The sequence below is a fragment of the Neolamprologus brichardi genome, chromosome 2, assembly GCF_056152115.1.
Source record: "Neolamprologus brichardi isolate AB-2024 chromosome 2, ASM5615211v1, whole genome shotgun sequence".
In the NCBI taxonomy this organism is placed as follows: domain Eukaryota; kingdom Metazoa; phylum Chordata; class Actinopteri; order Cichliformes; family Cichlidae; genus Neolamprologus; species Neolamprologus brichardi.
In genome coordinates this window covers 23,550,317-23,565,013 of record NC_142105.1, presented here as the reverse complement: position 1 = coordinate 23,565,013, position 14,697 = coordinate 23,550,317, and the positions used below count along the sequence as shown (strand labels likewise).

Sequence of the window (14,697 nt, the reverse complement as noted above, 5' to 3'; positions counted from 1 at the left end):
AACGGTGTCACGGATTTTTAACCTCTTTTGGAATGTTCCAGCGAAAGGAAAACTATAAACATGTGCACACTTATGAGAAGTGTTTATTTTTTAGCGATCTTACCTAACAAGATATAGTTTCAATGAGTCCCTTTCCTTTTGTAATATGCAATCACTTATCTGTCACGCCAGCTCTCTTTTGTGCTATATAGCCATCCATCAAATGTTCAGCATAAGAAGAAGAAAGAGGGAACACGATTAAGATAAAAATGTCCTTTTTGTGTACATCAAGGAAACATTCCTGATCCCAAGGCACCTGACTGTGTCGCAGTGAGAGACTGTGCTCTGATTCATCTCCTCCCTCTGGCCCAATACCAGAAATGTAAAAACAAAATTAGCCCTATTTTTGCTTCATTTGCGCCCAGTAGATGGCAGGCGTTGCCCTGCAACAGCATTGTAAGCGTTTGGGTTTAGTTTCATCCCCCAGTGGACTGTAGTTGGGGCTAAAATTGGCCAATAACAATCAATAAATTATGCAAAAAAAAAAAAAAAAAAATCCCCCCACTTTCCAAACACGTTTGTATTTTGGCCACCAATAAAATAAAATAAATATACTTTAATATACATTTCTACATGTTTTTTTATGTAAAGATCTGCTGTTAGTCTGTAATTTTTATGTAGCAGTCTTTGTTTCTTCTCATTTGATATAGTAAATCTCACACCGAAGTGTTAATAGATTATTTATTTTTTGAGCCGCCAGCTCAGAAATCCTCAGAGAGGCACCACTCATGTTATACAAGCCTTGTTCCCCACTAACCAGGTTGTTGTACATTGTGTTTTACAGGCACCGAGTCTCTGCTTCCCTTCTTCCCTCTAACGCAGGTGTAGCTTCAAAGGATTTCTTAATGGTTTATGATACTGTAAAGATGATTTTAAAAGGTGGGGGAGCTTTTTCGTTTGAGAAAGCTGAAACAATTACCCTGCCCTCTGTGCGCGACTGTGTGTTGACAGATTTGCAAACACGTTTCAGCCTGACTCATTCATACTTTATGCATCACTTAACCTGGTTTGATATCTCAATTGTTCTCCAGCATGCAAATGCATCAGTAAAACACAAGAGCAAGTGTCTTTTGTAATTGTGTCTTTGAACACGGTGTGATTTCACTCCAAACATCTGTTATCAAAACAACAAGCCTGTCAGGTTACTGGGTGCAGTACAGTAGGTTTGGGTTTTTTTCTGCCTTGTTGGTGCGATCCAGCTCTGTGGGTGAAAAGCAGTGCTATCAAGTAACAGGTGTGAGGCGGTTACTTGAGATGTTTTTGTGCCTTCCTACTGCCGCCTCTCACCTGTCCGTGGCCACCCTCTGCCTCCTGAGCTCATCTCAGAGTTACTTCTTGAGAGACTTTCATCACTTCCCCAACCGAGGAACATTAAACCCTTTTGTGTGTCTAAATACTTTAGACTCTCCATCACTCAGTCAGAAATCTGAGAAAGGACCAATCAACCTAACAGACCATTACTTCAATCTTTCTACCCGCAGGGGTCATGGGCAATAATCCTCAAAGATAATGTCTGTAATGATGGTATCTTACCGATGGCCTGCTGTGGAATAAATCTGTGAAATACAGTTGAATTTAGTTGTTTTTTTCAGAGAATTGTCAGGGAATAAGTTTTTGTGGATGACTCGGCATATTTCACTTATCAGGTCAACGTGTATATGCTCGTTCCATTATCAGAAAATGGATCAACTTTATTTCTACAGAACCTGTCAGTTTTGCAGTCGACATGTTTGAATACGCCGTGCATCACACTGAATCAATGACTTATTACAATGCAAGAAGCCCTTGACAAATAGACAGAATACATTTAATTCACAGGACATTTTTATCTTTGAGACTGTGAGCTTTACACATTGCTTGCTGTTATTAATCAGAGTAATATTTGTCTTTGAGCCTGAGTGGAATCTCATTCGCCTCAGTGTATGCTCTCTTGTTCATTTTCAGACTTGTACTCCTCTGTTTTAGGCAGCAAATAACTGTGGCCACAAACAAACATGTGGACACCAGCATCATACCCAGGCCTATTAACAGAATCAGTTGCGAAAATCTGGCTGTTTCCACGTCACAGATCGGTTCCTTTGAAGGGGTTTGAACCAAGTTTAGTGTCCCTGTCCAGGTGGGTGCCCGGTCCAAGTGGCAAGGCTCTGTGGTGTCATTGACCAACAAATTCATCCAGACAGTGGTATAAAGTGGAACTGGTTTACCCCCATCTCTGACCACAATGAACAAGTGATGCATTCCCAGGTCTGTATGAAGGAGCTGCTGGCTTAAGGTGATGTTCCCTGACCTTGAATCGATCCGAAAGGGACTTCTGTTTTGCAAAGGCTCCGGTGCCGTGGCTGAGTAAGTAATCTCTGAATTCAGTCCAGAGTCCTCATCGATGGCATAGATCTTTCCTACCGTGGCACCTGCCAGGGTACCTGGAGAGACAGTCAGGCATGAGGAGTTGCTGCCGGGAAGGATCACTTTTGGCTGGTTGTCATTGATGTCTTCCACAAAGATGGTCACTCTGGCAGTGGAAGTCAAAGAAACTCTCTGGCCGTGATCACTGGCCAGCAGGTAGAGTTCATAGCGGTCTTCTGTCTCGCGGTCCAAGTTCCTAGTGGTGCGTAGCATCCCCTGGGTGTTATCCACAACAAAAGGTGCACTGCTGTTTACAACATACAATTCTGTTGTCCCATTCTCCCCTTTATCTGGGTCTTTCACCTCCACCTTCCCCACCTGGGATAATGTTGGAACATTCTCAGGAATGAAAAAGATGAAGTGAGGGGTAAGAAAAACAGGTGGATTGTCATTCTGGTCACGAACGTGAATGGATACAGTGGCCATGGATTCCAAGGGAGGAGAGCCGCTGTCCTGAGCAAACACAGTGAATCTGTGTACATTCTGTTGCTCCCTGTCTAGAGGAACCAGCAGAGAGAGTTGACCTGTTACAGAATCAATGCTAAACATGGTTGGATTGTAGTTTTCAAGCCTGTATGTCACCATGCCGTTTTCTCCGCTGTCTGCATCTGAAGCCGAGATCTGAAGCAGTGACATTCCTGGCTGATTGTTTTCTTCCACTTGGATTTCGTAGTGAGGCTGTGCAAAATATGGCGCATTGTCGTTGATGTCTGCCACCAGCACCGTGACTACACGTCTAGAAGGAACGATCACAGATCCCTCAGCTGATCTCACGCGTGCTACCACGGAAATATGATGTTCACGATCCATCTCATAGTCTAAGGGCTTTGATGTGGAAAGCAGATACTTGCCATTCTGTGGGCTCAAAGTGAAAGGCACTTCACCTTCAATGACAAGAAATAAGTCTTTAAAGATGCTGTCACCCTCGAGCTCTAAAACGGCTAAGGCAGTGGGGTGCTGGTTCTCTTGTAACACCATAGTCTGGTTTTGATGCTCCGCTATGAACCCGATCTTGATCGTCAGCTCTTGGTCCGCCTTAGGGAGCACGGATATGGTTACCTGAGTGTCTGCTGGAGGGCAGTGATGGCCGCTGGCTAACACTTTCAACACGAGCTCCTCTGAGTTGTCGCTCTCAAGGTCCCGTGTAAGGCTGATAGACCCGGTGAGACTGTCGAGGCTAAAGAGCGTCTTGACCCGCTCAGAGACTTTGGGACTGAGTGAGTAAATGATATCACCATTTGGGCCTAAATCTGGATCTGTGGCTCTGACCTGAGTGACCACTGTGTTCTTCTGAGAGTCTCCTGGGATGGTGACACTGTGTGGGCTATCAGAGCTAAAGGCTGGACAGTTGTCGTTGACATCTGTCACTGTGACTATTAAATCTGCAGACACACTTAAAGGGTCTACACCACAGTCTGTGGCCACTAGCTGCATCTGAAACAGGTCCCGAGTTTCCCTATCCAGGGTTCTTTCTACAACCAACATAATTAAAGAGCTGTCTTCTTCGATTTTTAAACCGAAAGCTCCATCAGAGCCTTTTAGGTGGTACTGCACCTCTCCATTAGGACCCGTGTCACTGTCCAGAGCCTGAGTATCTAACAGGAATCTGGTCCCCACGGTCATATCCTCGGGCACCCCAAGGCGTATTTTGTTATTTTCAAAATGCGGCACATTGTCATTGATGTCCTCTATGATCACAGAAAACTGTATAAGGTCTTTTGAGGGCCCCACGATGGCATTGTATAAAGTAACACATTCCTCAGCTTTTTTCTCTGCGGGGCAGATGGCCTCGCGATCCATCTTTAACTCAGTGGTGTAGAAATTCCCCGTGTTTATGTCCATCCTCAGGTACTTGTGGGGCAGGAGCTGATATGGAGGAGAAAAGTTTTTACTAAGTGATCCAACCAGAGTGTCAGGCTCCAGTTCCTCTGGGACGGAAAACAGGAGAGAACTACATATGATCTGCCTGATGTGAACCACAATCAGCAGCTTCTGACAAAGACAGAAAAAAAAACAAACAAAAAAACAGTGAGCAGTAGTCTTTGTAGAGTTACACAGGCATTTATTCTATTTAAAACTTATGATATAAGTTATTTAAAAGTTTTCAACGTGGTGATAAAATTTAAACTTCATGCCTCAGTGAGCTCTTTTAAAAGCAAGCAGCTGCACAATAAGGTAATTCGATGCCTCCCTCTCACTTATCTCCAACCAAGTGCTCTTGTAAACAAATAACACAGAGAATTTAAATAAAAGGAAAATATCAAAGCAGACATTCTTTATTAAAAATGAATAAAGGGTCATGCAATTTAACACCTCTTTAGCACATGATGCTGTACAATACACCGAGCACATTCGTGTGTTGCTGCAATATATCACTCAATTAGAAACGCTAATACAGTGCAGATACCATCAAAAGAGATAAACTCAGCTGGCTCTTACCTGCAGTAGTCCGGCCCAATTCATATTATCAGGAGTCCCATGGCCCATGGCCCTCACACATGTTAGCCAAGTTCCCAGCAGCAAGTGAATGCTAAGGACTCAGGCAGCAAAATAAAACTGCTGAAGGCATAATTATGCTCCTCCTACAAAACTTACCTTCCTGTCAGGCTGCCACATGAGAAGATGGAAGAACAACAGGTTTACCTGGCTGAGCTGAATTCATGTGTATTAAGCTGAAACTACGAATGCACTGTTGCTTAAAATTACTTACAACTGCACGCACGCAAGCCCGCACACAAAGACATTTATGAATATATATAAATATATGTCCACATGCTCATGCATAGATATAAAGTGCACGTAGATGTAAACTGTCATAAGAAACAATGACTCCTCAGTTACAATAAAAGTACATTTGAGAGTACAGTATTTTATTTAACGTATGTAACCTCTGGTATGCTTTTTTCATGTGCCAAAAAACAAGACAAACAAACAAAACAAACAAACAAACATAAAACCGAAACGCAAAGAAAAGAAAAAAAAAAACAGAAGAAAAAAGAAAATGTTTATTTTCTTTAGGGTTAATCATCACGCTGTTAAGTGACAGTAAACGGTTGGTGGAATTTGACCCGTAGTCAGGAAAGCAAAATACATTTACTTGAGATCTCAAGATCTCAAAGAACAAGACTGGTTATGCAGCATTTATTTGTGTGGTATTGCTTCACAGCAGGCTTCTAAGTTTCCCTGACAGTTCCAAAATACCGCATGGCCCATAGGCTTGCACTCTAAGGCCCCCTACAGACAGAGCAGAGTAGTGCACGTGTGAAAGAAGAATAAAGTTTGTTGTTCCGAGTTTTGTTTTGGAGTGTGTGCGACACTTCTCTTTCCTATCAAAGTGTCCTGTGTTTAAGTTTACTTGTGTCACAGCCAGGAAATTATATCGGGCAAATAATAATATAATAAAAATGTACATAAAACCCAAACCCCCGCATTACGCCCCCTACCCAAAACGGAATAACTCGAGGATTTGACACCCCTTTTTTCTGTCTTCATCTAAAACCACAACGGATATTTTTTTCCCCACAGCCCCGCTTACAGCATTTAATGGGTTATTCCAGTCTCACTCTCTTTCACTTGCGTAACAACCTCGTTTTACTTTCCGCCCCCTCCCCATTTCCACTTTTAGTCCCCTCGACCTCTGAGGTTTTTAATCTGTGACATGATTGGCTGGTCAGGCCCTTTCGCAGAGCGGGTGTGGAAGGCTTTAGAATAAAAGTACAGTAGTACTGTCAGCATCAAACCGCTCTGAACCCAGACACACAGCAGCTTCGTGGCGCTTTTCTTTCACGTCCCGCTATGTCCTCAGACAGTACCATGGGTGAGTCCAACGCCTGCTTGAGACAATAATTTGAATTTATTTCAGTGATGGATCATAGAGCACGTTTTCCCAGCCTTTTATTAAATGTACTAAACAGATTAAAAAAAAACCCCGACAAATATATGTAAAAGATATAAAAGCTTTATAGGAAGATTTAAAAATCATCTCCCTGTGACACTTATTTTAAATTCCTAATCCTTTTTGTAGTCGTACTTTTCTGTAATCATACGTATTTACTTAGTGTTCCATAAGGAATTTTAACTTTGAGATATTTATGTGAGCCTAATAAAATGTTAGAAAACCTAAACTGCGTTTATGCAACACCCATTTTTAAAATAATGGCGCTGGCGCTAAAAAAGTTTTTATAGCAGCCGAGAGCGTACAACTCTGATTTATGATGTAATATATATCACCTCTAAACAGGTGTTTTACTGTCCGTCTACTGTTTTATATGCCATATGGGAACATGTCCAGTTATCTGATGCAGCACGCTGACATAAACTTCTGCTGGTAGTTTTTAGATTTTCCTTTTTTTTAATGTATGTTTCTTAGGTTTAGGAATTTGGTATCTTTGAAACGCCCTTTAAAACATTCTCAGGTCCCCATATTTAATCAAGTCTTTAAAAATATTTATTTCAGTGCTTCTACTATTTTCTTTTACTGCTGAAATAAGCTGAAGATTTCTTTCCAACTGCTGTCACATTTTCCACAGACTTGGACTTGGAGCTTGGTGAGTTGCTCCAGGAGTTCCAGGATGTGGTGGAGGAGCTGAAGGCCCCTTCTCAAAGCAGACCGCATGCTTACCAGAAAGCACTGCACGAGGCCAAAACTCTCACAGGGCTGAGTGAAGACAGTGGAGTCGAGGACTCAGATTACAGTAAGTTATTCAAAAAAAAAGAAAAGAAAAAAGAATACGTTAGAGCAGTGATTAAGATAATATCTGCCTAATGTACAAAGTGTGGGGGAAGGAAAGTAATTATTTAGTGCATCATGCTGGTGAGTGACATTGTTTGGAATCCCCGTGGACTCCAGTTGAGCCCCTTTATCAGCCCAAACAACTGCAGCTTGACACATTTAATTTGCATGAAATTAGTGGTACAAGAGGACACATCCCTACACACTTCCATTAAAGTGGCTGTTTGTGCTCGTGACAATAGCTGTATACTGGAATGAGCTGCAATTACGGATATCCCATCTTGTGTAATTGTCTTTCCCCCCTTTGTTCTGCATTTGTCGACGGTTATAAGATAAAAGAAGAAACAGTTTTCCCCCCCTCTGCTCCCATGTGTCGTCATTATTGAAAGTATTTTGCCCCCCTAACGATTCAACAGGCAAACTGCTTTCAAAGGCCGACACATGGGAGTCACTAGCGCCGAACACTTACCTTTTAATTTTTTTTTATCGCATGTTATCATCATTACGTGCAACTCCTGCATTATGTTAGAGTTTTGTCATTGTCACTGATCATTTGCAAGGACTGCCCTTAGTGCTTGTTATCTCCTTTCACTCCCTCATTGCTTCCCTCTCTTCCCCCAGGCAGTGAACCATCTATGGGGAACAGTTTGAATACCAGTGAGGAGGAGCTCCACACAGCAGGAATAACGCTGGCATCAAAAGGTACCGGAGCCTTCTATCAGCTCATCTCCATCTAGATAGCCTCAGTTCTTACAGCGATCACTATCACTTTATAAGAGCTACACAGAAAGCATCTGCAATGCCCTGGAATCTGTCTTGGTTTACACAACAAAGCAACTTCCACTGTGGCTGTGACGTCTCAGCGCTTCTTCTTTCAAAGCTCCTGCGTGGAGTCATTTGTGCTGTTATATGCAGTGATGGGACCGGCTCTTGGCTGCGTGCGCATATGGATTAATGAGTGCTGTTGCAGTTGCATCCACAGACTACTGTTAAAGTTAAACATCAGGTGACCAGAAAGTGTCAGTCATATTTTTTCATCAATTTTGTTTGGCTTTACACAGAAAAAGCTTACAACAGAGAGATCCTGGTGGGAACGAGTCTGCCAAGGTTTTTTCTTGGAGCTCTTAAAATCAGCTTTATCTCAGTTTGAATAAAAGGAATCCAAGATTTTATTTTTTTTGCCAGTTCAGTTCAAACTTTATGTAATGCCGAGACTTAGATAACTTCAGCGTTTGGTCCAAAGGAAATAGGCTACCACTGAACTGAGCTGCGTTTCTCTACAAAAATGTTCCACTGCAGCTCTATTTTTCTTATAGTTTCTCAAATTCCATTTCTTTCTGTCCTCTTTCTGCAGCCAAGCTGGGAGACACAAGGGATCTTGAGAGTTTTATCGACATGTTGGACCGGGAACTTGCTGGTGCGTATTTAAGAAAATTACACCCTCTATCATCCAATCTTTTCTTGACTTCTTTTGTACTGAGACGACAAGCCAGCAGGTTGGAGTATGTTACAGTGGCAGAGACGCGCCGACATGAGCGTGGCGTATGTTTTGGCGTTTTGGACTGTGTCGCAGTATCCATCTTGTTTCTACAGTGTACTGTACCCCCTGCAGTTTATCTCTGAGCACCCTTTATGTGTAAATGCCATGTCTGGGGACTCAGGTGGACTATCTGCACGCGCTTTAGTGATAATAGCATACTTGACTACATGAGCGTCATGATCCTGCTATCAGCGGTAAAGCAGTGGTGTTCCAGAGGCCCCTAAACACACACGCATCACCCAGAGCACGCACACAAGCAACAGGGAGCAAAGCATAAATCCACTGCTATCAGTGGTCTCGACACAAAGCGAATTAACGTTACAAATTAATCGTAACTCCCCGTGTATCTCTACAAGGCTCACTTAGTCACTGCATGTTGATGTGTTTGTTTACATGCCTGTGCTTTTTTCTTCTTCTTTCTTTATGCAGAGATGTGAACAGAGAGCAAAAGTGAGCCACGTACAATAATGGATGGGGAGGGGGGGGGATAGGGAATAGGCTGGTGGCGACACGACTGGCTACTGCTGAGCAGAAAGAGAGATATACACCAGAGCAGATCTGATGGAGCAAATGGTCCCCTCGCCGCTCCGGGGGAAAAGGTTAACATCCGAAATTAAAAGGGCAGTCCATTCCGAAAATGCAAGAACTCCCACAAACCCCCGGCGATGCTGCGTCCAGCCAGCAAAGACAACGTCCGCCTGCAGCATCAGATCCAGGATGTGTAACATATTCTTAAAATGAGACAAAGCTTCCATCTGTTTGGGCATATGACAAAAAAGAAAGAAAAAACACAACAAAAACACTGCCTGGAGTATAGAAAGCATGTTTATCCCACATTTAAAAAAAAAAAAAAATCCCATAAGTGCAATGCCTGGAAAGGGCTCTAAATTCTCACGGCTGTGTAGTTTTGAAGAAAGCTGAGCTTTGTCTGGATCAAAATCTTGTTGTAAGTTTTAGGCTAATTTCAAACTAATTTTAACTAGAAGGGCATTTCTAGTGTACAGGTCTTTATGATATTTGTTTTGTTTTAATAATATATAATGTATATACAGATGAATGCATGTAAAAATAAAAAGAGATTTGTAATGAATTTGATGTTTTCTATCCATCCTTCCTTCCAATTATCCTTATTAGGGTTGCACGGGAGCTGGAGCCTATCCCAGCTACCATAGGGCGATAAGTGGGGTACAACCTCGACAGGTTGGTTGCGGGGCTAATATGTTGCCATTTTTTAAAAACATATTCACTCTGTGCAGAGGCTCTGGCCTTACCAGCCACATATGATTTGCCACACAAGTCTGAGCGGTTGTCACTTTTCTTAAAAAAAAACAACAAAACACCCAAAACCTCCTGACAGTGTTCACAACTAGCACTCAATGTGCCCACATCTTCTTTCTCTCTAAACTGACTTCTGCCATTGTCACACTTCATGTCTCATAAGACCCTCAAATGTTTTTCTTTATTTTTGCAGTTGCTTCCTCTGTGTCTGTTCTGATTATTCTTTGAGTTTCACTTCAGCAACCAGCACAGGAAAACCACAAATTTAGCTCAGACACAGGCTTAAAAAGGAAGTGCGTCAGTGCTGCTGAGAAAAGCATTGCTCATTTAGACTGTGTACTTACTCCTAACACAAATCGAATCTTTGAACTGAAGGCAGGAAACCGCTGCGTTTTGACTAAAATGCAGACTTTCCCATCGCGGTTTTTTCTATACTCTGCTGTCATTTCACGGGCGTGTAGGTGTTGCTAGTGACATGCATGTGCAGGTGTCTCCTCCAGTCTGTCAGACCGCCACAGAAACACATGAGGGTGAGGTGACTGCTGTGCTTGTAAAGTTGTCACTCTTTGCGACTTGTAATTTTACAATTAGGGACAGAGGCACGTAACCCAGCTGATCTATGCAAATGTATTTTTAGCCTATGGTAACATGTCAAAGTGGAGTTTCAAATGATTCTGAATGAGGAACTGAAAAAGCAGCCTGAGATATTTAGAGTCTGCTTATTGCAATCACACATCTGCTTGCTGAAAAACATAGTTGTCAGGGTAGAAGTTATTTGGACTGCCATTGTTTTGTCATTAGGAATCTCTAGGCAGCTATAGCTGATGGTGATATATTATGGATAGACTCCTTGGGTGGGCCTATTTGTTTGACAGCATGTCAGTGACAGAGTCCAAAAGAGGAAAGGCTGGACACTTAAGTTACTGTTCTTGGTCTGATTATGTCTCATTAGAAGACAAAGACAAGCTCCCGCTTTGAACTGTGGCCAACTATTTAACCGTGCTGACTGGGACGAGAGCCGCCTCACCTCAAAAGGTGAAGGAGGGAGAGACAAGAGTGTAGTGGCGAGAGCAAATGAGCTTCAAATGTGATGCTACTGTAGAGATAAGAGGAAAAATGGGAACCTAAAAGAAAAATTGAGACTGCTCAAAGAGTAAGGAAATACAGAGGGGTAAGCGTGGAGTATCCGGCTTCTACTGTGTTGTCTGTTCCACTTAAGAGAAAGGCCAGACTGACTGATTGAGGCCACAGCTGCTCAGGATAGTTACAAAGCTGGCTTCCACATGATGGAAGTTCCCTCGCAAGCGATGGGCACATCCTGTTTATTTTAAATGAAGGTGAGGAACAGCAAGAATGCAGGAAACACAATGGTGAAGTGCAAGCAAGAGTGAAAGGAATTTCACCGGCATCGCTTCCCACTTTGTCATTCTAATGTGATGTTTCAGGTCCTCCATGCCGCTCTGATTCTTGCTGCTGTGACACTGCTGCCACACTAATCCACGCAGGCTACATGAAAAGTCACCAGCGGCTAATTATGCGGCATGATTTTTATTAGATTGCTCTTCAGTGGGATCTGATGTAATATATCAGTTTGTCTTTTGGGAACGCCTCCTCGTTATTGTCTATGCGCTCATTACTATGAGCTCGGCGCTTGATTGGCAGCACAGCGAAGTAAGAGGTCAATATGTCAGCCAGTCGTTGTTTAGATAACAGACAGACTAAATAATGAATGAACTGAGTTCATTAGCTGGTAAATTAGAATGAATTGATGCTATGATGAGACAATGAATAGTCCTGAGAAATGAAGACGTAATAAAAATCACGCTGTCCCCTTTACGACCCTCACCCATATACTCAGGTATCCTTGTAATAAATGTCACAAAGACTTAAAACCGCTACACACAATACTGGTTTGTTTTAAACTAGTTAGCAAGCTAATGAAGACGTAATTGAGTGCAGCAGAAAGGAGACACTTGTTATTATCAGACAATGAGTAAATGAAGCAGAGATATGGCCTGTGCAGCGAGGCCATCGTGGCTGAGATGAGTGCAGCATGCAGAGCACGCAGTCTTCTGTCATCTGCCTGATGAGAGACCGGAGCAACGCCTTTCCCCTGAGAGTCCCACAAATGGTCCAGGCTAACAACGCTCTCCCAAGGAATTAGCTTGCTCAACCACCACACACACACACACACACACACACACACACACACACACACACACACACACACACACACACACACACACACACACACACACACACACACACACACACACACACACACAATGAATTGTAGAAGTCTGACTGGGTCTTACATAACTGAGGCTGCTCTCTGAGCCCAGATCAAGGACTCAGAGCACTTTGTTATTCTTGCAGAGCTCACAAAAGCAGGACTTGGTGGTATGCTTTACAATATAGATATAACTGTGGAGAAGCAGAAGGATGGACTGATGCATGGATAGTGATGGATGCCCATATTAAGCATAGCCAAAGTTTAAAATAATGAGGTCAGTCTATGTGGAAATAATCACTGTAAGCAAAAAGCTCTCGGACTTTAGACTGCTTGGTTTCCAAAAGCCTTTTCTACCTTTGGATTTGTATCATGTCAGTAAGGGCAGACATCCCTAATTTGCTCATCTCAGGTTCACATATCTTTCTGTGAGCACCACAAACCATCTATCAATCAGAACAAAGTTGACTTAAAGTGGGTGCAGTCTTAATGGGAGAGAAGCTCTCAGGGAGAGGCTTACATCAGACTGTAGATGAATTAATAGGCTATAAATCCCAGTATAAGATAAATAAGGATTATTTTAAACTGTGAATCATGCAAAGCTACACCAGTAGGCTTAAAATATAATTTAAAATCAGTCACGATTCCTTTTTTTTTTTCAGCTTTTGTATTTCGAAGAAATTATAAGTGGCTGTGTGCAAACATTTGAAGAAAGGCTAATTTTTAATGCATGTTTGCTGCACAGGTTGTATTTATTTCTTTTCACTTCAAAAATCAAGAAAACAAGCAGTTTGCCTGAGGATGCCCAAACCTTTGACTACAGGCATAAACAATCTCTAAAATAGCATCACTTTAAAGTCGTGTGAGATATTTATGTGTTAGCCATAAATGCCTTAAAATCATTTTTGGCTCAATGAAAGTAAACACTGACCTGCAGCAGGAATATGTTTTTCTCTAGGACAGTGACTGGCATAGCAATTTCCACTTTGACTGCATAAAGGTAACATAACAGCCTCCTATGTTCCTTTTCCTCAGCTCCGTATAGCTCAACAATGGAGCCTAAAAAGATGTTTCCCAGCTTTGCATTCTTGTAATATCCCACAGGGTGTTACAGGAATTCATTAAAAGTTCATTTTCTGTTCCTTGTACTTCTGCATGGGTTTTACATAACAGCCCCACACCTGAACATATACAAATTGTTGGGCTCACTAAAAAAATCACAGTTAAATTATTTTAGGTGAAAACTAAGACCATGAATTAGCTAACTGGAGGGTGACGATGGTGAGTGAAGAGTTGGAAAGATGATGTTCCTAGTTCTCAGGACAGAAAGACCGCCTGGTTGAAGCTTGTGTTTTTTTCTGGTTGAAATTCCCAAACTGTGGATTTATTGCCACAAACATGTTGACATTTGAATGTTCCCATAGTAATATTAATTTTGTTTGCTAACAATCCCATGAGCCTCAGATGTATTTTGCTTAGTTCAAACTAATGCTGGCTTACTACAGTGATGGGCACTGTATACATCACGCCCACTAAACATCAGCATCTGTTCCCAAGCAGAGCCAGAACAATGTGCAAACCTCCAGTCACCTGAAGGGTGTTTAAAAAAAAAAGCAAAATCAGCAGTTTGTGGATTTTCTGTGGAATTTTTCTTAATAATAATAATAATAATAATAATAATAATAATAATAATAATAATAATAATAATAAAATTGGAAACTAACTATGAAATAACAGTGCAATACCCAACTAATTTAGACTAAAAATCCCTGTGCTTATCAGGCGTATTGCTGGGAGAGGTGGAAACAGTTTAATGGTGTATTTGGATTTGAGTGGTTTCTGTCACGTACAGTAAATCTCTGCTTTCATCCATGTCATTTCCTGTTTTGCTCTCTGACGTCCGTCTCATTGTAGACCATGGAACAGGAAACCAGTGTGATTCCTTTTAAAGGAGTTCATTCCCGAGGAATGTGATTCACACAGTGTTCCTGGCCTCAAATGAGCCATTACATCACTGCTGACTGGGGATTTCTTGACGCCACTTCACTGTTCCTCTTTCAACTCAGGCAGTCAGTTTACTTGAATTCATTACAGAAAAGCAGGCATTACCAAACAATGAGCTAAAACATCATTCGAGTTTCATTCGTGCGTAATGGAAATCATTTCTGTCTTGACTAATGTCCAATTTAAGCTCAATCCATAAATCAAAACACTGGTGGGAAAAGGGAGCAAAACCAAGCTGTGAGAAGATGTGGATGTGTGAATGGAAGTGACAGCGAACATAGCTTTAGCAAATGCCATGGGCTACCTAGTGGGCAAAAAAACTGTATCGTAAAGTAGCAAGCTAGTAAGCTGTCAGTCATACAAGGAGGTCTCGGGGCATCTTTGCAGCTGTGAAAATGCTTCCAGTGTGTATTAACCGTTCCTGGAGTGGACAGACACGAACGTGTGGAATTTTTTAGTATCTAAGAGAAG

The 14,697-nt window shown here is 42.0% G+C and overlaps 2 protein-coding genes across 3 annotated transcripts; one reads left to right on the top strand and one right to left on the bottom strand.

Moving 5' to 3' along the window:
* Positions 1–1,853: 1,853 nt before the first annotated feature.
* pcdh20l (protocadherin 20-like) lies at positions 1,854–4,957 on the bottom strand. Its single transcript, XM_035912115.2, has 2 exons — positions 4,882–4,957; positions 1,854–4,434 (listed from the first exon to the last, which is right to left on the bottom strand). Exons 1-2 carry the CDS (start codon positions 4,927–4,929, stop codon positions 1,906–1,908), a joined length of 2,577 nt encoding a protein of 858 aa, XP_035768008.2. The 5' UTR covers positions 4,930–4,957; the 3' UTR covers positions 1,854–1,905.
* Positions 4,958–6,183: 1,226 nt separating this feature from the next.
* Positions 6,184–9,804, top strand: si:dkey-27i16.2 (regulator of cell cycle RGCC). 2 transcript variants are annotated; one of them, XM_006781602.3, is made up of 5 exons: positions 6,184–6,259; positions 6,972–7,136; positions 7,796–7,876; positions 8,529–8,591; positions 9,144–9,804. In XM_006781602.3, exons 1-5 carry the CDS (start codon positions 6,238–6,240, stop codon positions 9,149–9,151), a joined length of 339 nt encoding a protein of 112 aa, XP_006781665.1. In that variant the 5' UTR covers positions 6,184–6,237; the 3' UTR covers positions 9,152–9,804. The 2 variants fall into 2 exon arrangements, with proteins under 2 accessions (XP_006781665.1, XP_087709015.1); XM_087852889.1 differs by lacking the exon at positions 9,144–9,804 and having other exon boundaries at positions 8,529–9,130.
* Positions 9,805–14,697: the final 4,893 nt, after the last annotated feature.

Bases quoted from the DNA above. Each gene is read 5' to 3' on its own strand.
- si:dkey-27i16.2 (XM_087852889.1), top strand. From the start codon at position 6,238: ATGTCCTCAGACAGTACCATGG. The intron at 6,260-6,971 runs GTGAGTCCAACG...CATTTTCCACAG, and splicing joins GTCCTCAGACAGTACCATGG to ACTTGGACTTGGAGCTTGGT. The intron at 7,137-7,795 runs GTAAGTTATTCA...CTCTTCCCCCAG, and splicing joins AGTCGAGGACTCAGATTACA to GCAGTGAACCATCTATGGGG.
- pcdh20l (XM_035912115.2), bottom strand. From the start codon at position 4,929: ATGGGCCATGGGACTCCTGATAATATGAATTGGGCCGGACTACTGCAG. The intron at 4,435-4,881 runs GTAAGAGCCAGC...TGTCTTTGTCAG, and splicing joins ATTGGGCCGGACTACTGCAG to AAGCTGCTGATTGTGGTTCA.